The sequence below is a fragment of the Papio anubis genome, chromosome X, assembly GCF_008728515.1.
Source record: "Papio anubis isolate 15944 chromosome X, Panubis1.0, whole genome shotgun sequence".
In the NCBI taxonomy this organism is placed as follows: domain Eukaryota; kingdom Metazoa; phylum Chordata; class Mammalia; order Primates; family Cercopithecidae; genus Papio; species Papio anubis.
The window spans coordinates 68,677,508-68,704,086 of NC_044996.1; the positions used below are offsets into that span (position 1 = coordinate 68,677,508).

The window sequence follows — 26,579 nt, forward strand, 5'->3', positions numbered from 1 at the left end:
TAACAAACCTGCACGTTATGCACATGTACCCTACAACTTAAAGTATAATAATAATAAATAAATTTAAAAAAAAAAAAAAAAGAAATTTTATTCTGCCAGACATGGTGGCTTACACCTACAATCTCAGCACTTTGGGAAGACAAGGCTGGAAGATTGCTTGAGCACAGGAGTTCAAGACCAACCTGGGCAACATAATGAGTTAATGGATAGCTAGATGCTAATGATGGTGATGATTGGAGCAATGAAGGTGGTAGTAATGGAGATAAGGAAAGTGGACTCATTCAGGATATATTTTGGAGGTAGAGTAAACAAGTCTTGCTGATTGATTACCTGTGGAGAGTGAGAAAAAGAAGTGAGAAAGATATTATGTCCAGGCTTAAAAAAATCAACTGGCTGGATGGTGGTGCCATCTGATAAGATGAAGAAGGCTAAGGGAGGAATAGAACTTAGTGTGGGATTAAAAGTATTATTTAAACATTTTAAGTTTGAGATGTCCAGTAGATACTATAGTGGAGATTTCAAGTAAGTGGCTGGAGAGATTTTGGAGCTCAATGGGAAGGTCATAACTGAAGATATTAATTTTGTAATCATCAATACATAGATAATATTTAAAACCATTCAACACTATAAACTCACAAAGGGAGTATTGTAAATAGAGAGTGTCCAGAACAAAGAAAGGATCATTCCAATTTTTAATAATGAGGCAGAGAAGGATACAATAAAGGTGGTTAAAAGCTACCACATGTAGAAATAAACACAGGAGAGCACAGAGTCATAGAAGTGAAGTAATGCAAGTATTTCCAGACAGAGAGGTTAGTGTGAATTATGAAATAACCTGAAGAGGGAGGAAAAGCCTGTAGATATGGTCACAAGAAGGTATTTGGTAATCTTTAAAGGAAAAGTTTCAGTGGAGTAGTAGAGATAGAAAAGCCTAACTGAATGGTGAGAATGCATATGGAAGTTTATTAAAGAGACTTGGCATGAATTGTACAAGCCTAGAACATATCCTGAAAGATGTTTTTTAAAATTAAAATTAATCCTTGTACTCAATTTTTTTTCTTATATGTTACTTACTTTTCCTAAAAACTGCCTGTGGAAAAGAGCCTAGCTATTTGAGAGTCTTTCTTCTTATTTATCTTAAAAATTATTCCCCAGTGTACTTTTATTTCTTATAAGTATTGTCACACTAGTGGCTAGCCATTCATTAACTCAATCTGGTGGAGAGAGAAGATATCACCTAGAGCAAGGGGGTCATTAATCAACTCTGAGTCTCAAAGCAGAGTTTTGGGGTCTTCTAGGAGAAAGCTAGACTTGAAACCCAGCCTTTCTGAGAGTGATACAAGGTGTTTTTATCTTCCAAAAAATATTAATATATAAGGAGTAAATTGATGTATGTATGTAGTTTTATTATAAACCAAAGATAGAAAATATTTGGAATATAAGATAAAATAGATCTCTCTGAGCCTAAAAGAGGAAATATAAATTTCCTGAGTTAGAAGAACAAGAAGGTGACAAGGAGGAGAAATGAGGAGAAGAAAGGGAGGAGGAAATTAATGAAAATGAGAAGCTTGGGGTCAAGAACTAGCCATATCTACAGATGCCCTGAGTTTAAAAGGTCAGAGGGCAGCAGCCCTACCATGCTTAGAATGAACAATGAATACCATGCAAGCATAGGAAACAAAGGTTGATGCCCAGAAATCATGTAAATTAGTTACTCCCAACCAAAAATTGTAGAGACAGAAAGGGAGGAAACATGTGGAATAGGGACTTGATATGGTTTGGCTGTGTCTCCACCCAAATCTTATCTTGAATTGTAACCTCCACAATTCACACATGTTGTGGGAGGAGCCCAGTGGAAAGTGATTGAATTATGGAGGCGGGTCTTTCCTACACTGTTCTTGTGATAGTGAAGATTCTCAAAAGATCTGATGGTTTTAAAAACATGAGCTTCTCTGCACAAGCTCTCTTTGCCTGCTGTCATCCAAGTAAGATGTGACTTGCTCCTCCTTGCCTTCTGCCATGATTGTGAGGCCTCCTCAGACACATGGAACTGTGAGTCCAATTAAACCTCTTTCTTTTGTAAATTGCTCAGTCTCAGGTATATCTTTATCAGCAGTGTAAGCACTAATCCAGAACTCCTCTGTCTAATGTAAGATGTCTCTTTAAGCTTTCCCTTACAATCAGACTATTTGGGGAAGGGATTGCAGGGAAAGTCTCCTGGATGAGAGAAGTATTAGCTTTAAGTTGGCAGAGTATTTACCTTCAAATAGACAAAGTTAACATGAGACTTATAAATTAGAGAAGATATATTTATTTCTGAAAAGTTAACTTTTGTTTCCCGATATCAGTTATAATGAGGGCTCATAAAAACTGCACTTGAGATATGGATTAAATAATTTTTTTTTTTTTTTTGCACAGCTGAATCTTGGCATGTATTCCACCTGCTACGTATGCATTTTGGTTAATCTAGCTTTTACTGTATTCATCAACTTCTCAGGAAATGTCTTTATATCTCGCTTAAATCTGCCCCTGTAGAAGTTTTAGTCAATTTTCATTTTTTTTAATTTATTTATTATTATTATACTTTAAGTTGTAGGGTACATGTGCATAACGTGCAGGTTTGTTACATATGTATACTTGTGCCATGTTGGTGTGCTGCACCCATCCAATTTTCATTTTTGTTCTTTTCCAAGCATAAAACTTAACCACTTTCTTTTTTTTGCAAAATGACCTTCTTTATACATAACTTCACATGTTTTCTTAAATCACAAGTCATTTCTCTCTTCTCTAGTCAAAATAATTTCTATTCTCTTAAATTTATAACTTTTTTGCAATATTCTGCATCCTTGTGAGGTACTCTTTATTTTTCTTACCTTTGAGTTAAAAAGTTGTCAATATTCTAGTAAAAGATAACTATTATTTGGAGAAATCAGAAATTCAGACTCTAAAAATGTCTTTCAAATTTTATATCCATTTTAGTCTAAAAATAAAACAATAGTAAACTTACCAAAGGAGCATATCTTGGTTTTGGAGGTGGAGGAGGCATCTTGCACCGACAAAGACGTTTGACTTTTGGTGATGGTAGAGAAGGCTCACAAGCAGGGAGTGGTGGTCTTTCTCTTGATGGAGGAACTCTACCTATACTTGCCTTTTCCCCTTTTTCCTTGAATGTAGTCTTTTTGGATGACATTCTGAATCCTCTCCTTAATTCCAGTCCTTCCAGCTTTGAATTTGCAGATATGCCATACGATTCATCAATTTTCTTCTTAGCCCCAGGTTTATATAGTGCCTCTTCAGATTCAGTATCTGAACTTTTGATTTGTGTAGATGTTTTAAAGCCTGTCTTGGAAGATTCATCAAATTCAGCATCAGTAGATTCTGTGTCCTTCCTTGCATCCTTCTTGACATCTTTCTTTGAACCTTTCCTTTCCTTCTTTGAGTCTTTCTTTTCTTTCTTTAACTCCAAATCAGATTCAGTTTCAGTAGATTCCGCATTTTTCTTTGCATCCTTCTTTCTGTCATCTTTCTTTGAATCTTTCCTTCCCTTCTTTTCATCCTTTTTACCCTTTTTTGAATCTCCTTTTGGTTCAGAGTCAGCATCAGTAGATTCTTCATCACTCTTGACAGACTTTTTATTATCTGTCTTTGAACCTTTTTTATACTTTTTTTCATCTTTCTGACTTTTCTTTGACTCCAATTCAGATTCAGAATCAGTAGAGACTGTACTTTTCTTCGCATCCTTTTTCTTGTCATCTTTCTTTGAAGCCTTCTTTGACTTTCTTGAATCTTCGTTTGCATCCTTTGCGTCTCCTGATTCAGTATCAGTAGACTCTGGGTAATTCTTTGTGTCCTTTTTCCTGTCATCTTTCTTTAAATTTTTCTTATCCTTCTTTGTATCTTTCCTTGCATCCTTTGAGTCTCCAGATTCAGCATCAGTAGACTCTGTGTCCTTCTTTACATCCTTTTTCTTGTCATCTTTCTTGGCATTTTTCTTAACTTTCTTTGAATCTTTCTTAACATCCTTTGAGTCTTCAGATTCAGCATCAGAGCTTTTCTTTGCACTCTTTTTTGTGTCCTTCTTTGCAGGCTTCTTTGAATTATTCTGTGAATAATTCCTTAAGCATGTATCAAAATGTATGGATTCATCATCAGACTCTCCCACTAACATGAGGAAATCAGCATTTAAACTATTTTCTGAGCAAATCTCTGATATGGCATCATTACTAGTCCTTGACCTCTTCAAATCTTTCTTTGGATTGTTCTTTGTATATATGAATTTAGTGTTCGTCTTCTTGGAATTCTTTGAATCTTTCTTATCTTTTTGTGAATAATTTTTTGAGACTGTCTTAGAATTTTGGGATTCTGGATTTGTTTCTGAATTGGGTTTTGACTTCTTAGATGGTTCATTTTCATGTGATGATTTTAAGGGAGTTTTATCTGCCTCGTTTTGTCTTTTAGTTTTCTCATCTTCTACTGTTTGCTTGGATTCTGGATTTGTTGCATATGAGCCTCCTTTTTTCTTGGAATCTTTCTTCAAAGGTGTTCCTCTTTTTTCATCTTTGGAGTTCTTATATTCTGCTTTTTTAAGATGGGTTTTGGAAGTATAAAGATGTCTGAATGGAGTCTGTTCCCTGGCAGCTGTGTAAATAGGTGGTCGTTGCAAAATTTTTCTTAAAGAATGCCTTATCCATACATGAGCTGGTTTCTGGCCTTCTTCTAGTTTTCTTTGGTCATGCCTCTGAAAAGACTGGTTAGAATAATAATACACATTTGTGAATGAGTTATATCTTTCTATATTGAAACATAAAAAGTTTATATTTTTACTAACCATCTGTTTAAACTTAGGTTTTTTTCTCTCTTTCAAGGTTGTGTGTGTGTGTGTGTGTGTGTGTGTGAAAGAGAGAGACAGAAAGAGAGAGATAACTCCACTTTGGAAATAAAATGACTTTAGTGGGAACTTTATGATTCCATTAATGATTCTTATTGATATTAGAGCAGGCCCACAGTGATCGATGACATTCCAGGACTTGTCCTCAAAAACCAACAGTAGACTTTTGGGAATTCTATATGGGGAGAATCTTTTGGAAAAAACTGAACACTGTCTATTCCCAAGTTAAATCAGAAATAAACTGATCCACTTGAAGTTTGTCATGACAGTTCCTGTAATAGTTGTAAAACCCTAGCTTAATTTCTACTCCTGCTTTTAAAGTGCCTTGTAAAATTGAGATTCTGTGACCCCAACTGCACCGCACAAAAAGAAACAAAGACATAAACTGAATGAAATAAACAGATGCTTGATTCACATTAACTTGTGCAGCAGTGGTGTAATTTATTTTCAACTCTCACCCAAATATTTGCCAAATCTAGTTAGTTGTCATAAATAACCGTAAAGACTGATTTTAGAATTGCTTCTTATTTTCCCTCAACTATTCAGTAGAGGTGCCAACAAGCAAATGGTAATATGGAATTAAAAGATAACCTGAAGAGAAGCATGAAAGTTGGATCACTACAGATGTAATAAATTACCCTCGAATAAATGCATTGACTGTAACTTCGCTCTGGGAGATGCTTTAAAATTGCTTGATATCATAATAGGTGATCTATACATGCTTGTTTTTCCTTTTGCTAATTGATAGGATAACTCCACTTTAGAGAAACAGTAGAAAACTTGAATCTCTTAATATCGAGTCTCCTGAATTTCATATTTTGTAAAATAAGGAGACCTTGAAACCTCATCAAGATCAGTTTCTGCTCTAATATATAAATTTTAACTGCTTTTTGCAGTTGGTAAACATGCCTGATAGAACTTGCCAGGTGCAGTATTAGGTTCTCCAGCTTGCTTAGATAATGTCTTTGATGTGGATAATTATGTAGAAATATGAGCTTAATCTAAAGCAGTAGGGGCAGTCTGTTGTACAGAAAATTACAAATTAAAAAAAAAAATCTTCCAACAGGTAGTAAAAGTCAAGTTACAAAGGTCTTATATTTATATATGCTTTACCAACTTAGATTTTGTTTTTAAAAATGACTTTTTCTATACTTACAGTAACTGTTATTTGTGATTTCAAAGGTCTTGATTTATCATTTGTACCTCTCTGGGGTGGTTTGGGAAATGTCAAAGCAAAGTGTTTTTGATTCCATGATTTTTTGCTTGATTCACTGACTAAATGAAAAAGGATAATAAACAACTTGGAGTTAATGTCAGATGTTCCACAGACCTGAAATATTCTTGAAAAAGAAACATATTATTTAAATTAAACTAAGTTATAAATTAAAATATAGATTTTTTCTCAGAGTTCCTACTTTATTTGCATAGCAATCAGAGAAAATAAAAACTATTTTTCTTATTTATCATTGAATTTTATTAAAAATAAATTTGTAATTTTATTTTCTACATTAAACTAATTTTCACAGATACTTAAATCATGATGGTAAAATAATAGAATCAGACAGTAGGAATAGAAAATAGAGATTTACTGTTTCCTTGAAAATATCTACATCATCTCCTCTATCCTGGCTTTTTTTTCTTTATGTCACTTTAGTTAGATTGCAGACAATAAAATTTCTTCTATAGTCTTCATAATAACTAGCACGATGTTGACAACAGTCAGTAAAAGTCTTGATTGATTACATCTGAGTGTTTCTTTTAGCACGTCTTTGACCTCAGCGGCATCCCAAACTGCAGGAATTAGGGCCCTAGGTGGAAACACTGCATTCCATTCTGGAGATTGTATTTAAAGAAGGACATACATACTTGAGGATAACCAGAATAGTGTGATCAGGAAGATCAAACTATCTGAAAACTATGTCAAAAGTGGAACTGGTAACGAAACTCAACATAGCTCTCTTGGGGACGGAGAGACTAATCAGAGATATGGTTACTATATTTAGATTTTTAAAGAGCTGCTATATTGGTGAAAAGTAGTCATAGTAATAATAGCATAACTGCAACCACTAACACTCGTGTAGTGTTTACTATGTGCCAGACTGTGTTCTAAGCATTTTAGTAAACTTGTTTAATCTCTATAACAATGCTTTGAATTAGGTAATATAATTGTCTCCATTTTACGGATGTGGAAAAATAAAGCACAGAGATGGGGAGAGGTTAAATTAATTGCTCCAAATCGTAAAGCTAGTAAGTAGCAGAGTTGATTTGAACCTAGGTGCTTTGGGCCCAGAGCCCATGCTCTTAATCACAATGTTATAGACTTCTTTTATATGTATCCTGAGGAGTGGGCTAGAACCAATAGGTAATAGTTATAGCAGTGCAGGCAGATTTCGGCTCAGTATATTAAAGTAAACGTTCCTAAAGTTGCAGCTGTTTAACAAATGGGTTGTTCATTAACTATTTTCATCTCTCTGACTATATTTGACCTCTTTACTGTAATTATGAATTCTAAAAACAAGGGAATCTTACACAAGTAAAATTGGTTTGTATTATGAAGGAGAGCAAACTAAATAAATCTTTCTTCAAAACCAGTGAGTGCAAATCTACATCACGGCCAGAAATATACACACACATGTACACCAACCAACATACACATACAAATATCACGCATACATGCTTTTATAAAATTTTTACAAAAATTCATAGCAGTTTCTGCTTTATCACATTTACTGGAATACACTAGTCATTAGTTCCTAAAATTATTTTCCAATCTAAGAAAAGTTAAACTTCATTAACTAAATTCTTACTTGGAATGGAATTGTCATATGTTCTGATGTTTACTTCTAGTCTATTAAAAGAAGAAAATGCTTTAATTAAATTTGTATTATGGACAATAAATGATACATTTTTAAGTAAACTATCCTTTATTTCTAAGAAACAAAGCCCAATGCTATGTTTAAGCAGTGATTTGGAACTGTCTTATTGTCACTCATTATTATAACAAATTCTTCAATCATAACACTTCAAAAACTTGTATTCATTCTCTTATCTCCCTTATTTAAGAATGTCTACCTTTAATGCATATTAGTCTCCCTATTCAAAATCAATTGTATTTTTACTAGACATTTAAAAACCTGAAATAAAAATACTAACTTAATTAAGTAATCTGTTACTTAATAACAAATAAGTAAATTGAACGAGTTCAGCCTCAAAATATTCTCTAGTGAAAAATTCTAAGTCAGAATTTTCTTAGTTCACTGAAAAAGTTCTGAAGTAATCTCACATTTTAATGTTTTCACAAATTACATCAAATCACTAATCATGTCTTATGGGGGCACATATAAGTGTTGATCTGGATTTTGAATTGTCTCTCCACACAGGGATAATTGATCCACGATATTCTCCATTTGGAAGGTGCCCATTTGATTTGGTACTAATCAGTATTGTCTACCAAAAATAAACATGGCATAATGTGTTTTGAAAGTGTTACTTCCTTATTAGCTAGAATGGTAAATTCAACCATTGCTACAGCTGAGGTTGTGCTTATATAAACGCATATCCCAGTAAGCTTGTCCAACCCGTGGCCTGCAGGCCACATGTGGCCCTGAAGGGGTTTGAATGAAACTCAGCACAAATTTGTAAACTTTCTTAAAACATTATGAGGTTTTTTTTTGTTTTTTTTTTTGTTTTGTTTTGTTTTTTTTTTTGCTATTTGTTTTTTTAGTTGATCAGCTATCATTAGTGTTAGTGTATTATATGTGTGGCCCAAGAGAATTCTTCTAATATGGTCCAGGGAAGCTGAATGATTACACACCCCTGCCTTAGGGCTTTACTTTTTTGACTTACCTAAATCATCAGGTATTAAAACACAAAACAAAAATAAGTCAAAATGATAAAATGTATTTTTTATTTTATTTATTTTCTTTTTAGTGTTCTATATTTTTATTTATTTATTTTTTCATTATTATACTTTAAGTTTTAGGGTACATGTGCACAACGTGCAGGTTTGTTACATAATACATGTGCCATGTTGGTGTGCTGCACCATCAACCATACCAGCACCCATCAACTCGCCATTTACATCAGGTATGACCCCAATGCCATCCCTTCCCCTCCTCCCATAGGGCCCCAGTGTGTGTGATGTTCCCTTCCTTCCCACGCCCAAGTGATCTCTTTCATTGTTCACCTCCCACCTTATGAGTGAGAAACACGAGTGTTTGGTTTTCTGTTCTGCAATAGTTTGCTGAGAATGATGGCTTCCAGCTGCATCCATGTCCCTACAAAGGACACAATCATCCTTTTTTATGGCTGCATAGTATCCCATGGGTGTATATGTGCTTACATTTTCTTAATCCAGTCTGTCACTGATGGATATTTGCTGATTCCAAGTCTTTGCTATTGTGAATAGTACCAAGAATGAACATACATGTGCATGTGTCTTATAGCAGCATGATTTATAATCCTTTGGGTATATACCCAGTAATTTCATATTGGGTCATATGGTATTTAGTTCTAGATCCTTGAGGAATCGCCATACTGTTTTCCACAATGGTTGAACTAGCTTTACAATCCCACCATCAGTGTAAAAGTGTTCCCATTTTTCCACATCCTCTCCAGCACCTGTTGTTTCTTGACTTTTTAATGATTGCCATCCTAACTGGTGTGAGATGGTATCTCATTGTGGTTTTGATTTGCATTTCTCTGATGGTCAGTGATGATGAGCATTTTTCATGTGTCTGTTGGCTATATGAATGTCTTCTTTTGAGAAGTGTCTGTTCATATATCCTTTGCCCACTTTTGATGGGGTTGTTTGTTTTTTCTTGTAAATTTGTTTGAGTTCTTTGTAGGTTCTGGATATTAGCCCTTTGTCGATAAAATGTATTTATATATGATGCAAATCTATTTTCATTTTCTAAAGTAAAGCTCTAGTGTCCAGCACAAAACCTGACACACACTCGTCATTAAATAACAACTGACATACTTATTTAGAAAGAACTTTTGGAGACACTGAGCACAAAGTATCTAGTCCAGTAATTCGTAACTGGACGTAAACATCAAAATTAATTCAGAAGTTTTAAAAACATAAACACATCTGAGAACTGCTCAGAACCATGAACGTACCCCTGAGTTGAGTCAATAAAGTCTGTATTTAAAACTGTCTTAGATGATTTTGATACTCAGCTCTGTTTAAGAACTACTGCTCTGAATTGTTTTGAAAAAGAAAACTTTACAGATTTCTGAAATAGTTCAAGTTTGTGCTTTTGGTTTTTCCAAAGGTAATTGATCAATGACCCCCTATTTGTCTGTAGTGAAACCCCTTCATTCAATAGGGTAGCTAGAAGATGTTATGACATGTATCCCTGGAAATTTAGCAGTTTAGTAGTCAGCCATGCTGACTTGATCACTGCTTTTATACTCTAAGAAAAAGACTACACCTGCATTGATTTTTACTTTCTTCCCACAGTCTAAAGTAGCATTTTCTAAGCTTCATTTTTCAAACATTTTATCAGTAAACAATTTTGAACACATCAACTTAATATGTGTGTGAATAGTTCATAGTCTATTGTAATGGTATATATTATAAATTATTTATTATATATTATTTATTAAAATAAGACATTTCAAAATATGAAGTGAAACATGTAAATTCAAGTTTTAATATATTATTTCTACACTTCAGTTGTCTTGCACATACATCTCACTTGGGATATCACTAGAAAAGGCAACAAAGAACCAGTCAGAAGGATAATCGAAATAAATATTATGAAATGCCTTGCTTGAGAGAGGAAAATATTTCTTAGTCCTAAATTATTGGAAATTGAAACATAGTTAAACTTCTGAGCAGTTTTCTTCATTTTCTAAGTGTAGTCTTAGTTATTATTTGTTTTATAAGTGGATATGTACATGCTCCTTATAAACACATGGTAACTCCATTCTTTGATATAAAGGAGAAAATTAGTGATATAAGCCAACAGTGTAACTACATAGTTAAAGTTATAAAAGAAAATAACTCCCAACTCAAGATTTTAGCACAACACAAATATCCTTTAAAAATTAAGATAAAATAAACACATGTTTGTTTGTTTGTTTACTTTCATCTTAGGTTCATGGGTACACACACAGGTTTGCTACACAGGTAAACTCGTGTCATAGGAGTATGTTATACAGATTATTTTATCACCCAGATACTAAGTGTAGTACCCAAGAGTTATTTTTTTTTTGTCCTCTCTCTCTTCCCACCCTCCACACGCTAATAGGCCCCAGAGGCTTTGATCCCCTCTGTTTTCATGTTATCATTTAGTTCCCACTTATAAGAGATAACATGCAGTATTTGGTTTTCTGTTTCTTTGTTAGTTTGCTAAGGATAATGGCTTGCAGCTCCATTCATGTTCCCACAAAAGACATGATCTGATTCCATTTTTATGGTTGCATAGTATTCCATGTGGTATATGTACAATATTTTCTTTATGCAGTCTACCATTGATGGACATCTAGATTGATTCCATGTTTTTGCTAATGTGAATAGTACTGCACATGTATTTGTGATAGAATGATTTATATTCCTGTGATAGAATGATTTATATATCCAGTAATGGGTATAAAACCATTGCTGGGTTGAATGCTAGTTCTGTTTTTAGCTTTTTGAGGAATTGCCACACTGCTTTCCACAATGGTTGATGTAATTTACACTCCCACCAACAGTGTATATAACCTTTTCCTTTTCTTCACAACCTCATCAGCATCTGTTATTTTTTGGCTTTTTAATAATAGCCATTCTCACCAGTGTGAGATGGTATCTTACTTTAATTTTGGTTTGCCTTTCTCTAATGATCAATGATGTTGAGTTTTTCATATGCTTGTTGGCCATCTGTATGTCTTCTTTTAAGAACTGTCTGTTTATGTCCTTTGCCCAATTTTAAGTGGGGTTATTAGTTTTTTTCTTGTACATTTGTTGAAGTTCCTTTTAGATGCCTCGTATTAGACTTTTGTCCATACATTGCAAACATTTTCTCCTATTCTTAAGGTTGTCTGTTTACTCTGTTGGTAGTCTATTTTGCTATGCAGAAGCTATTTAGTTTAATTATTACAAAAGTAATTGTGATTTTTGTCATTACTTTAAAGGGTAAAAACCACAATTACTTCTGCAGCAACCTAATAGGTCTCATTCATCAGTTTTGTTATTGATTGCTTTGCATGGTTTTGTCATGAAATCTTTGCTGTTACTACAACCAAAATGATATCAGCCTAGGTTGCCTTCAGGGTTTTAGACACTTTGGTTTCATACATTGAGTTTTAATTCATCTTGAGTTGATTTTTTATATGGTGTAAGAAAGAGGTGCAGTTCCAATTTTCTGTATATGTCTAGTCAGTTATCTCAGAACCATCTATTGAATAGGGCGTCCTTTCTCAATTGCTGGTTTTTGTTGGCTTTACGGAAGTTCAGATGGTTGCATGTGTGTGGCCTTATTTCTGGACTCTCTATCTGTTCCATATATCTATGTATCTGTTTTGTATTAGTACCATGCTGTTTTGTATTTTGGTTACTGTAGTCCCAGTATAGCTTAAAGTTACAATTATGTCTCCAGCTTTTGTTTGTGTGTGTGGGTGTGTGTGTATGTGTATGCACGTGTGTGTGTGTGAGGGGGGAGAGTTTTTTGTTTGTGTTTTTTGCTTAGGATTGCCTTGGGTATTTGGGCTTTATATTTGGTTTTATATAAAATTAAATATGTTTTTTTCATTTTGGTATGAAGAATGTCACAGTTTGAGAGAAATAGCATTGAATTTGTAAATTGCTATGGACAGTATGTCATTTCTTAATAATATTGATTCTTCCTACCATGAGTATAGAGTGTTTTTCCATCATATCGTAGGGCATATTCTGATTTCTTTGATCAGTGTTTGTAATTCTCATGGTAGAGCTTTTTAACCTCCCTGATTAGTTGTAGGCCTATGTATTTTATTCTTTTTCTGGCAATTGTGAATTGTATTAGTTTTCTGATTTGGCTCTTAGCTTGACTGTTATTGGGCTGATAGAAATGCTAATATTTTGCATATTATTCTTTTGTGTCCTGAAATTTTTCTGAAGTTGTTTATCAGCTTAAGGATCTTTTGGGCTGAGACTACAGAGTTTTCTAGGTATAGAATCATGTCAGCTGCAAATAGGAATAGTTTACTTCCTCTATTTCAATTTATTGCTTTCATTTATTTCTCTTGTCTGATTTCCTGGCCAGACATCCAATACTATGTTGAATATATGAGCATTGCAGAAAGTCTTGTCTTACGCTGGCTTTCAGAGAAAGCTTCGAAGCTATTCCCTATTCAGTATGATGTTGGCTATGTTTTTCTCATAGTGACTCTGTGTACATTTCTATTGACCTTTAATACTAGTTTATGAGGAGAGTTTTTAGTGCACTGAAGAAGTGTTTAAATTTTATTGATAGCCTTTTGTTCATCTATTGAGATAATCATGTGGTTTTTGCCTTTAGTTCTGTTTATGTGATGAGTCACATTTGTTAATTTGCATATATTGAACCAACCTTACATACCAGGGATGAAGTCTACTTAATCATGATGGACTAGATTTTTGACATGCTGCTGGATTTAGTTTTGCAAGTTTTTGAATGTTTTGCATCAATGCTCATCAAAACTGACTGGCCTGAGGAGTTCATAGTAACAAATTAGTAAACATGTGAATGATATGTTTGCAAGTTTTTGAATGTTTCAAAATTTGATGGCCTGAGTTTTCTCTTTCTGTTGTGTCTTTTCCAGGTTTTGGTATCAGGATGATCCTGGCCTTATAGAATGAGTTGAGGAAAAGTCCCTCCTCCTCAATTTTTTTAGAATACTTTCAGTAGGAATGGTTCCAGCTCTTCTTTGTATATCTGGTCAAATATGGCTGTGAATACATCGGGTCCTGAGCTTTTTGTTTTTATTTTTATTGTGTTTTTGGTTGATAGGCTATTTATTACAGACTCAATTTCAGAACTTGTTATTGGACTGTTATAGGAAGCAATATTTTTCTGGTTTAGGTAGTCTTGGGAGGATGTATGTGTCCAGGAATTTATCCATCTCTTTCACGTTTTCTAGTTTGTGTGCATAGAGGTGTTCATACTAGTTTCTGATTTTTACTTTTTTCCCTGTGGAGTTAGTGGTACTGTCTCCTTTGTCATTTTAGCTGTGTTTACTTGGATCTCATCTTTTTTCTTCTTTATTAGTCTAGATAGCAGCCTATCTTATTAATTTTTGAAAAACTTTTGGATTTATTCAGTCTTTTCAATGTTTTTCACGCGTCTCAATTTCCTTCAGTTCAGCCATGAGTTTGGCTATTTCTTGTCTTCTGCTAGCTTTGGGTTTTGTTTGCCCCACTTCTCAATTCTTTCACTTGTGATAATAGACTATTAATTTGATACCTTTTTACTTGTTTTTGAAATGGAGTCTCACTCTGTTGCCCGGGCTGGAGTGCAGTGGTGTGATCTCAGCTCACTGCAAGTTCCGCCTCCCAGGTTCACGCCATTCTCCTGCCTCAGCCTCCCGAGTAGCTGGGACTACGGTGCCCACCACCACGCCCAGCTAATTTTTGTATTTTTAGTAGGCAAGTGATTTCACCATAAGCCAGGATGATCTTGATCTCCTGACCTCGTAAATCCATCCACCTTGGCCTCCCAAAGTGCTGGGATTACAGTGAGAAAGTGAACCTACCACGCACGTCCGGCCCCTTTTTCACTTAATGTGGTGTGGTGTATAATTTGCCTCCTTAGCATTGCTTTTAGCTCTGTCTCTAACACTTATTTATTTCTGTCTTAATTTTGTTATTTACCCAAAATTCATTCAGGAGCATGTGGTTTTATTTCAATGTAATTGCATGGCTTTGAGCTATTTTTTAGTCTTGACGTCTATATTTTATTATGCTGTGGTCTGAGAGTATTTTTGGTATAATTTTGGTTCTTTTGCATTGCTGAAGATTATTTTATGTCTAATTGTGTGGCTAATTTTACACAATATGCCATGTTGCAATTAGAAGCATGTATATTCTGTTGTCTTTGGTTGGAGGGTTCCATTGAGGTCTGTGAGATCCATTAGGTCCAATGCTGACTTCGTGTCCTAAATATCTTTGTTCATTTCCTAACTCAGAGATCTGTCTAATACTGTCAGTGGAGTGTTGAAGTCTTCCTCAATTATCGTATGGGAGTCTAAGTCTCTTTGTAGGTCTCTAAAAGGTTGCTTTATGAATCTGAGTACTCCTGTGTTGGGTGTGTATGTGTGTGTGTGTATATATATATATATTCCCATTAAATTACCACTGACATTCTTCACAGAATTTATAAATTATTTTAAGATCCATATGGAACAAAAATTCCGAATGATCAGGCGATCCTAAGCCTAAAACAAGACAAAACTGGAGGCATTATGCTACCAGACTATATATGATATTTAGGTCTTCTTGTTGAATGGAACCCCTTACCATTATGTAATGCTCTTTTAAAATGTTTATTTTATTTTATTTTAGTTCCAGGACACATGTGCAGGATGTGCAGATTTGTTACACAGGTGAACATGTCCTATGGTGGTTTGCTGTACCTACCAACCCATCACCTGAGCGTTAAACCTTAATACACGTGATGCTCTCCTTCCCTCCGCCCCTCCAGATAGACCCCAGTATGTGTTCTCCCCTTCCCTGTGTGAATGTGTTCTCATTGTTCATCTCCCACTTACAAGTGAGAACATGCAATGTTTAGTTTTCTGTTCCTGCATTAGTTTGGTGAATATTATTCCTAACATCATGTCCTATCTCATTTATTTTTAGGGCTGCATAGAATTCCGTGGTGTATATGTACCACATTGTCTTTATCCAGTCTATCATTGATGGACATTGATCATAATTGGATATTTTTGATGTGCTGCTGGATTTGGTTTGACAGTCTGTTATTGAGAAATTTTTGCAGTGATATTCTCAGGGATATTGGCTGAAGTTTTCTCCTTTTTTCTTTCTTTTCTTTCCTTTCTTTCCTTTCTTTTCTTTCTTTTCTTTCTTTTCTTTCTTTTCTTTCTTTTCTTTCTTTCTTTCTTTTCTTTTCCTTTTCTTTCTTTTCTTTCTTTTCTTTCTTTCTTTCTTTCTTTCTTTCTTTCTTTCTTCCTTTCTTCCTTTCTTCCTTTCTTCCTTTCTTCCTTTCTTCCTTTCCTTTCTCTCTTTCTTTCTCTCTTTCTTTCTGTCTTTTCTTTCTTTCTCTTTTTGTATCTCTACTTAGTTTTGGTATCAGGATGATGCTGGTTTCATGAAGTAATTCAGGGAGACTCCTCTTTTCAATTGTTTGTAATACTTTCCCAGTAGAAATGTTATCGGCTCTCTTTGTACCTCTGGTAGAATTCAGCTAATGATCCATCTGATCCTGGGCTTTTTAACTGATAGGCTATTTAGCCCACTGCCTCAATTTCAAAAATGTTGGTCTATTCAGGGATTCAATTTCTTTTTCAGTAACCCAGAGGAGTGTAATAAGGAATTTATCCATTTCTCCTAGATTTTCCAACTTATTTTGCATAAAGGTGTTTATAGTATTCTCTAACAGTCGTTTGTGTTTCTGTGAAGTCAGTGGTGATATGCCCCTTATCATTTCTGATTGTGTCTATTTGATTCTTCTCTATATTCTTCTTTATTAGTCTAGTTGGCAGTTGATCTATTTTATTATATTATTAAAGTATCTTTTTAAAATTATTATTATTAATATTATTTTATTATTAAATAAATAAATAAATAAATAAATAAAGAGCTCCTGGATTCCTTGATTTTTTGAAGGGCTTTTTTTGTGTCTCTATCTCCTTCAGTTCTACTCGATCTTGAATTATTTCTCGTCTTCTGCTAGCTTTGGGGTTTGTTTGCTCTTAGTTCTCTAGTTATTTTAGTTGTGACGTTAGGGTGTTTATTTGAGATCTTTCCAGCTTTTGATGTGGGCATTAAGTGCTATAAGTTTCTCTCTTAACCCCTGCTTTTTAATGTGCCAGAGATTCTAGTACATTGTCTCTGATCTCATTGGTTTCCAGAACTTCTTTGCTCTGCCTTAATTTTGTATTTGCAGTATTCATTCAGGAGCAGGTTCAATTTCCATGTAGTTGTGTGGTTTTGGTGAGTCTTTTAGTTCTAATTTGATTATGCTGTGGTCTGAGAGACTGTTATGTTTTCAGTTATTTTGAATTTGCTGAGGAGTATATCATTTCCAAATATGTGATAGATTTTAGAGTAAGTGCCATGTGGAACAGAGATAAATGCATATTCTGTTGGTTTTTGGATGCGAGTTCTGTAGGTATCTGCAGGTCAACGATCCCAGAGCTGAGTTCAAGTCCTGAATAGCTTTGTTAATTTTCTGTCTTGATGATCAGTCTAATATTAACAGTGACTGTTAATGTCTCCCACTTTTTTGTTTGGGAGTCTAAGTTTCTTTTTAGGTCTCTAAACACTTTTTATTTTTTTTTTAATTTGGGTGCTCCTGTATTGGGTATATACATATATTTAGAATAGTTAGCTCTTTTTGGATCCTTTGTCATTATGTAATGTCCTGTTTGTCTTTTTTGATCTTTGTTGAGTTAAAGTCTATTAGGTCAGAAACTAAGACAGCAACATCTACTATTTTTCTGCTTTCCATTTGCTTGGTAGATTTTCCTCCATCCCTTTTGTTGAGCATATGTGTGTCTTTGCACAGGAGCTGGTTCTCTTGAAAACGGAACACCAATGATTCTTGACTTTATCCAACTTGCTATTTTGTGTTTCTTCATTGGGACATTTAGCCCATTTACATTTAAGGTTAATATTGTCATGTGAGTATTATATCCTATCACCATAATGCTAGTTGGTTACTTTGCAGACTTGTTGTGGTAGTCGCTTCATAGTGTTATTGGTCTGTGTACTTCAGTGTGTTTTTGTAGTGGCTGGTAACAATTTTTCCTTCCCATATTTAGTGCTTCCCTCAGAAGCTCTTGCAAGGCAGGCCTGGTGGCGACGAATTCCCTCAGTATTTGCTTGTCTGTAAAAAGATTTATTTCTCTTTTGCTCATGAAGCTTCATTTGGCCAGATATGGTATTCAGGAGTTTAAAATTTTTCTTTAAGAATGGTGACCAACCAACAAGACATATGAAAAATGCTCCATCATCACTGGCCATCAGAGAAATGCAAATCAAAACCACAATGAGATACCATCTCTCACCAGTTAGAATGGCGATCATTAAAAGTCAAGGAAACAACAGGTGCTGGAAGGATCAGCTTCAAATGAACACTTTTACACTGTTAATTGGGATTGTAAACTAGTTCAACCATTATGGAAAACAGTATGGCGATTCTCAGGATCTAGAACTAGATAACATGTGGCCCAGCCATCCATTACTGAGGATATACCCAAGGATTATGAAATTATGCTGCTATAAAAGACACATGCTTTTACCGTGTGTTTATTGCAGCCTTCTTCTAATAGCAAAGACTTGGAATCCTTGAAATGTCCATCAGTGACAGATTGGATTAAGAAAATGTGGCACATATACACCATGGAGCCACTATGCAGCCATAAAAAGGATGAGTTTAGATCCTTTGTAGGGACATGGATGCAGCTGGAAACCATCATTCTTAGCAAACTATCACAAGAACAGAAAACCAAACACGCATGTTCTCCTCATAGGTGGGAACTGAACAACGAGATCAGACTCAGGAGAGGAACATCACACACGGGGCCTATCATGGGGAGGGAGGAGGGAGAATTACATTGGGAGTTATACCTGATGCCAAATGTGAGTTGATAGGTGCAACCAGACTAACATAGCACAAGTATACATATATGTAACAAACCTGCATGTTTATGCACATATGTACCCTACAACTTAAAAGTATAATAATAATAAATAAATTAAAAAGAAAAATAAATTCACGTATGCAATTAATAAAAAGAATGAGTGAATATTATTGGCCCCAATCTTTTCTGGCTTGTGGCATTTCTGCTGAGAGCTCTGCTGTGATTCTGATGGGCTTCCCTTTGTAGGTGACCTGACCTTTCTCTCTGGCTGCCCTTAACATTTTTTTTTTCTTTATTTTAACCTTGGAGAATCTGATGATTGTGTCTTGAGGTTGATCTTTCATAGAGTATCTTACTGGGGTTCTCTGGATTTCCCGAATTTGAATGTTGGCATGCTTTGTTAAGCTGGGGAAGTTTTCCTGAATGAGATCTTGAAGTATTTTATCCAGCTTGGTTTCAATCTCCCTGTCTTCTTTAGGTACCCCAATCAGTCTCAGGTTTCATCTTTTTACATCATCCCACAATTCCCAGAGGTTTTGTTTGTTCCTTTCATTCTTTTTTCTTTAATCTTGTCTGTCTTTCTCATTTCAGCAAGATAGCCTTGAATTTCTAAAATTGTTTCCTCCACTTTGTCTGTCTGGCTACTGATACTTGTGGTTGCATTGTGAAGTTCTTATGTTGTGTTTTTCAGATTTATTAGGTCATTTATATTTCCCTCTAAACAGTTATTCTGGTTAACAGCTCTTGTAATGTTTTATCATGGTTCTTAGCTTCTTTGCATTGAGATAGAACATGCTCCTTCAGCTCAGTGAAGTTTGCTGTTATCCACATTCTGAAGCCTATTTCTGTTAGTTAATCCATCTCAGCCTCAGCCCAGTTCTATGACTTTGCTGACAAGGTGTTGTAATCATTTGGAGGAGAAAAGGCACTCTGGATTTTTGAGGTTTCAGTTTTTTATTTATTCTTTTCTTATCTTCTTGAGTTTATCTAGTTTCAATCTTTGAGGATGCTGATATTTGGATAGAGTTTTTGTAGGGACTTTTTTGTTCATTCTGTTGTTGTTAATTACTGTTATTTTTCTTTTAATAGTCAGGCCTCTTTTCTGTAGGGCTGCTGTGGTTTGCTGGGGGTCCACTCCAGGTCCTATTGGCCTGGGCCTCTCCCGCCCCTGGAGGTGTCACCACTGGAGGCAGTAGAACAGCAAAGATGGCTGATCTGCTACTTCTTCTGGGAGCTGCATCCCACAGGGTAACCAGCCTGACACCAGAGGGAATGCTCCTGAAAAGGTGTCTAACGACCCATTGTGGGAGTCTCACACAGTCAGGAAGCATGGGATCACAGACCCACTTAACACAGCACTCTGACTGCCACTTGGCAGAGAGGGTGCCCTGTATTGGGGAGAATCCCACTCTTCTGGACTGTCTGAATTTCTCAGAGCCAGCAGGGGAAAAACTAAGTCCACTGATCCGTAGAGACTGTGGCCACTGCTCCCCTCAGGGGATCTGCCCCAGGGGGATCAGAGTTTTGTCCATAGCCCCCTGTCTGGAGTTGCTGAAATTCCTGCAGGGAGGGCTTACCCAGTGAGGAGGAGTGGGTCTGCGTTCAGCCAAAAGAGGCAGTCTGGCCGTGATCTGTCACAGCCACTGTGCTGTGCTGTGGGAAATTTCTCTTGGTCTAAACCACTCAGTCTCCCTGGCACCAACCAGGGGACTGGAGCTGCAGTGATGGCTGCCACCCCTCTGGCAAGGAGCTCAGTCATCTTAGGCAGCAGGTAGCCACAGCGATGGCTGTCACCCACCCTTCCAGGAGCTCAGTCATCTTAGGCAGTCTGCAGCCATGTGGCCTCTGAGAATCTGCACAGTTCTGTGCTTGGGATCCAAGGCCCTGGTGGCATGGGATCATGAGGGAATCTCCTGATATTTGGGTTGCATAGATCTGTGGAAGAAGTGTGGTCCTTAGTGGGGTTGCACACTCACTACTTCCCTTGGGTGGGTGGGAACTCCCCTTGCCTCATGCAGCTCCCAGGTAGGCTATCACTCCACCCTGCTTTTATACACTCTCCATGGGTCCTGCCAACTGCCTAATCAGTTCCAGTGAGAGAGAACCTGGATACCTTAGTTGCTGGTGCAGGATTCAGTCTCCATTTTTGTTCTTGGTGGGACCCTTCAACCGTAGCTATTTCTAGGTGGCTACTTAGCCCCTCCCTGATGTAATGTTCTTATTTTTTATCTTTGTTAGTTTAAAGTCTGTTTTATCTGAAATTAGGGTTACAACCCCAGCTTTTTGTCTGATTTCCATTTGCTTAGTTTATTTTCCTTCATCCCTAATTTTGAGCCTATGGATGTCATCGCATATAAGAAGCATCTCTTAAAAACATCATACCATTGGGTCTTTTTTTTTTTTTTTTTTTTTTTTTGAGACAGAGTCTCGCTCTGTCGCCCAGGCTGGAGTACAGTAGCCGGATCTCAGCTCACTGCAAGCTCCGCCTCCCAGGTTTAAGTCATTCTCCTGCCTCAGCCTCTTGAGTAGCTGGGACTACAGGCGCCCACCACCTTGCCCAGCTAGTTTTTTGTATTTTTAGTAGAGACGAGGTTTCACCGTGTTAGCCAGCATGGTCTCGATCTCCTGACCTCGTGATCCGCCCGTCTCGGCCTCCCAAAGTGCTGGGATCACAGGCTTGAGCCACCGTGCCCGGCCAAGGGTCTTGCTTTTTTATATAGCTTTCTACTCTCTGTCTTTTAAATTGGGCATTTAGTCATTTACATTTAAAGTTAATATTGATATATGTGGATTTGATCCTGACATGGTGTTGTTAGCTGGTCATTATGTTGACTTGCTTATGTGGTTATTTTATGGTGTCACTGATATATGTATTTAAGTGTGTTTTTGTGTTCATTGGTAATGTTTTCTTCTTTTCACATTTAGAGTTGTTTTCAAGATCTCTTGTAAGGCATGTCAGGCGGTAATGTACTTCATCAGCATTTGCTTATCTGAGAAGGATCTTATTTCTCCTTTGCTTCAGAAGCTTCATTTGGCTGGATGTGAAATTCTTGGTTGAAGTTTTTTTTTTTTTTTTCTTTAAAAATGTCAAATATAGTGTCACAATCTCTTCTGGGTTTTAGGGTTTATAGTGAGAGTTCCACTGTTAGACTGATGGGGTTTTCTTAGTAGGTTACCTGCCCTTTCTCTCTAGCTATCTTTAACATTCTTAAAAAAAGATATTTTTAAACAAATAAAAACCATGATAATTTCATTGCAAGCAGAAAGCACTAAAGGAAATATTAATGAGATTTCTCTAGGCAGGAAAATATGACCTGAGATGATCCTCATTTAACACAAGATAAAATAAAGACCATCAAAAGAGCAAGTATAGAATATAAATATTATTTACAAATAATAGTAATTATAATCTACTAAGGTTGGAATACATAAGTGTATAATAATAATAGTGTAACAATGTGGGTGGAATAAATTGAATTAAAGTGCAAGGTGCTTACATTTTTTGAGAACTAATGGAAATATTAATTCATACTAAACTATAAGATGTCAAAAATTAATCTAATCCCTGGAATAACAACAAATTAATAATAAAATAATGTATAAATGATAATACGGAGGAAAATGTAATGAAAAAATATAAAACTAAAAGTAGTACTGTATAAACTCACAATTAGTTGGAGCTTTAGCATACCTATCTTAATAACTAATCAAACAAAAATAAAATGTATATCAAAGGGGATATAGAAAACTTGAATAACGAAGTTTGACATCCTGTAAAAACACTACATCAAACAATTGCATTATACATTATTTTTTTCAAATTCACATAGAACATTTAACAAGAGTGACCACATACTGGGCCATGAAGCAAGTCACAATAAGTATCAATGTATTGAGTTTATATGGAATGTAATTGCAGACCTGCCCCAGTAAAACCGGGCACCATGCAGGACCTCACGGCCCTAGACTCCAGACTGCCTGGCAGACTCAGTCTCCAGGTTTGCCCCCACTGCAGATGAGGCTGAAACCTGCAGACTCAAGGCCAACACCCATAGAGGCGTCCAGGCCTATCTCAGTGCCAGACTAGCCCCCAGAGCTCTGGCTTGTTCTATAGACTCAGATTTCAGGCCTGCTCAAAGCTCCAGTCCTGCCCTACTGCCAGGCTGGCTGCCACAGCTCTAGTCACCAGGCTGGCACTTGAAAATCCCAAGTCCAGGCAGCCACCAAAGCCTTAAGCATCAGACTGTCCACAGGAGACTACCAACATAGACCAAAATTTCAAGCCTGCCGCAGCCCTATGATTGGCCCCCACAGTCCTAAAATATGGGCTGGCACTTGCAAATCCAGGCTCCACACCAACCCCCATGCCCTCAGGCCCCTGGTGGGCACCCATGGACCCAACCTCCAGGTTGGCCCCAATACCCAGGCTTAAGACCTGCTCAGTGCCAGGCTTAGTCTTAATAATTAAAAGTCTTAATAATTAATAACTTACCGACACAGTGAATGCCAGGTCCAAATGTCTTCATTGATCCTTTCTTCCAAATTCCTAAAAAAAGATTGTTTACAAACTCATTCAGAGAATAGAAAAGGAGGAAATATTTATAAATTTTTTTATGAAGGGAGCATAACCTAGATACCAACACCTGATAAATTCTTTAACACAAAGTAGAATTATAGGCCTACATCTTTTATAAACGTTTATGCCAAAATTCTTTTTTCTTATTTTTTTTTGATACAGGATATCTTTCTGTCACCCAGACTGGAGTACAGTGGCATGATCATTGCTCATTGCAACTCTTTTAACTCGTGGGCTCAAGTGATCCTCCTGCTTTACTCTCCCAAGTAGCTAGGAGTACAGGTGCACACTTCAATACCTGGCTGATTTTTGTTTATTTTTTATTTTTTTGCAGAGACAGGATCTGATTATGTTGTCTAGACTGGTCTCAAATTCTTGGCCTCAAGCAATCCTCCTACCTTGTCCTCCCATGGCACTGGAATTACTAGCATGAGACACCGTGTCAAGCTGATGCCAAAATCATTAAACATTTTTGGAAAATTTAATACATAGAAAGGATATTATATCATGACCAAATGGAGATTATTTCAGGTTGGTTTAACATATGAAATTGACTACATTAAGACAGTAAAGAAGAAAAAAACTATATGATCATTTCATCATGTAGGAAACAAAATTTGATGATAATATCTAACACTATTTATAATAAATTTTTAGCATAAAGAAGAAAAAAATTATATTATCATCTCAACATTGAGAAAAAATATTTGATAATATCTTACACTTATTTATGTAAATCTTTAACAAACAAGGAATAGACAAGAACTACCTTAATCTAATAATGGGAACCTATAGAAAACCTACAACAAATGTATTACTCTATAGTGAAAAGTTGGAAAGTTTTCTCTGACCTCAGAAACAAGAAAAAGATGTTCACTAGTATAATTTTAATTTAACATGATGATGGAAATTTTAGTGCGATAAGAAGAAAGATGAGGCAAGTAAAAATAAGTTAAAAATCATAAGAAGAGAAAAAAGAAGAAATAAAACTGTCACTATTTAAAGGGAGCATGACTGTTTACATAGAACATTCAAAATATCTATGGGGCACTATTAAAATTAATGAGTGAATTTAGTAAGATTGTTAGAGACAAAGATAAAATGTAATAATAGTCATTCTGACTGGCGTGAGACTGTATCTCATTGTGGTTTTGATTTGCATTTCTGTATTGATCAGTGATGTTGAGCTTTTAGCTATTTTTAAAAATTCAGAAAATAGATGTTGGCAAGGTTGTGGAGAAAAAGGAATGCTTATACACTGTTGGCAGGAGTATAAATTAGTTCAACCATTGTGAAAGAAAAGTGACAATTCCTTAAAGACTTAGAGGAAGAAATACAAATTGACCCAGCAATCCCATTACTGGGTATATACCTAAAGGAATAGAAATCATTCTATTATAAAGATAAATGCATGCTTATGTTCATTGCAACACTACTCACAATAGCAAAGACATGAAATGAACACAAATGCCCATCAACGGTAGACTGGATTTAAAAACTGTGGTACATATCCACTATGGAATACTATGTAGCTATAAAAATGAATGAGATCATGTTCTTTGCAGGGCTATGGATGGAGTTGGGAGCTATTATCCTCAGCATACTAGAGCAGGAACAGAAAACCAAACACCACATGTTCTTACTTATAAATGGGAGCTGAATGATGAGAACACATGGACACATAGAGTGGAGCAACACACACTAGGGTCTATCAGAAGATAGAGGGTAGGAGGAGGGAGAGGATCATAAAAAGTAACTAATGGGTACCAGACTTAATACCTGAGTGATTAAATAATCTGTACAGTGAACCCCCATGACACAAGTTTACCTATATACCAAATGTGAACATGTACTCCTGAGCTTTAAAAGTTAACAAAAAGATAAACTATAATTACCTTTCTATATACCATGAAAAAACATTTAGAAAATATTCTAGTAATACCATTTATGCAATCAAATAAAAAATAGCAAATACCTAGAAATAAATTTAAAAATATATACGTACAATAGCTTTATCCTGAATAGTAGAAACTAATATTAAGATACATTTTTTTAAAAATACACAAATAGAAATATATAACATGTTAGAGTATGAAAGACTCAGTAATACAAAATATAGCAATTATTTTCAAATTCAAGTATTAATTCAGTGTAATCCCAATAATTTTTAAAATGTTTTTGTGATTACTGTCTAGTGATTCTACCATTTATATGGAAATAAAAGATTCAAGAATATACAAGACAATTTGGAAGTAAAATAACATGAAAGATATATAATGCCACATATTAATATACCAAGTTATTTTAAAGTGACAGTAATTAAGATAATGGAACATAGATACAGAGACAAATAACTAATGAAGTTGAATGGAAAGCAAAATAAGAGACCTATATAGATACAGTCACACAAATTATACCAAAGTTTTCATGCACTGGAGAAAAATGGGGTTTTCAATAATGATTTTAATCAATTAAGTATCTACAAGGGGAAAAGTGTGATTCTTGACCACCATTTCACAATAAGTACCAGAATCAATCTCAGATAAACTGAAGACCTAAAGCTGAACTGTAAAATAATAAAAGTTCTATAAGGTAACAAAGGAGGATATCTTAACGATAGTAGAGTAGACAAATATTTATTAAACTGGGCATAAAATCTATAACCATAATGAAATATAGTGATATATTGAACTCCCATTATCCAGTTATTACAAACTGTACAAGTTTTTCCTTCTCTAATAATTGTAGAAGAAAGAGAAAATAGATAAATAAATAAATAAATAAATAAATAAATAAATAAATAAAATACACATTTCTTTGAACATCATGACAAAGATTCTTTAGAGAAATAGTATGGTTATGACAACAATATGAATAATAGGTAATATTTTCATTGTGCTTTTATAGAATTTCAGTGTTCATAATAAACTTTCAAATATGTAACGTTTTAATGTAGTTGAATAATTATATTTGCTTGATTTGATCTGGGGTGAAATCCTGCTCTTAAAATCTTGTATTCCTTTTCAGTTTATGCACTCTCTATTTCAAATTTACTCTTTATAAAGATAACTTTCTTCTTGTCCTATCGTTTTTGCACCATTTATGTTTAATTCATCACTTTTCTTTAATTTCCTGATAATCAAATGAATTTAATCCTCAAACTTAGACAAGAAATTATGCTGTAGTTTTCACTAAATTATTCATTCAGCAATTGAATATTAAGTATTGTTGAAGGCTGAACAATAAAAAAAATCCAAACTTTAATTTCTAGGACCTGTGCATGTTATCGTATGTGGCAAACAGGACTGTGCATAAGCGGTTAAATTGAGAGTCTTGAGACAGGGA

At 35.3% G+C, this 26,579-nt stretch overlaps 1 protein-coding gene across 2 annotated transcripts in view; it reads right to left on the reverse strand.

Moving 5' to 3' along the window:
* Positions 1 to 26,579, reverse strand: part of CYLC1 (cylicin 1) — a 49,334-nt gene that overhangs the window by 14,823 nt on the left and 7,932 nt on the right. For both annotated transcript variants that reach the window (XM_009197855.4, XM_017954346.3), the window contains exons 2-5: positions 23,151 to 23,204; positions 7,696 to 7,736; positions 6,045 to 6,163; positions 3,008 to 4,747 (exon numbers count right to left, since the gene is read on the reverse strand). In XM_009197855.4, the coding sequence (XP_009196119.2) occupies positions 3,008 to 4,747; positions 6,045 to 6,163; positions 7,696 to 7,736; positions 23,151 to 23,204 (1,954 nt within the window). The remainder of the gene's footprint in view (positions 1 to 3,007; positions 4,748 to 6,044; positions 6,164 to 7,695; positions 7,737 to 23,150; positions 23,205 to 26,579) is intronic.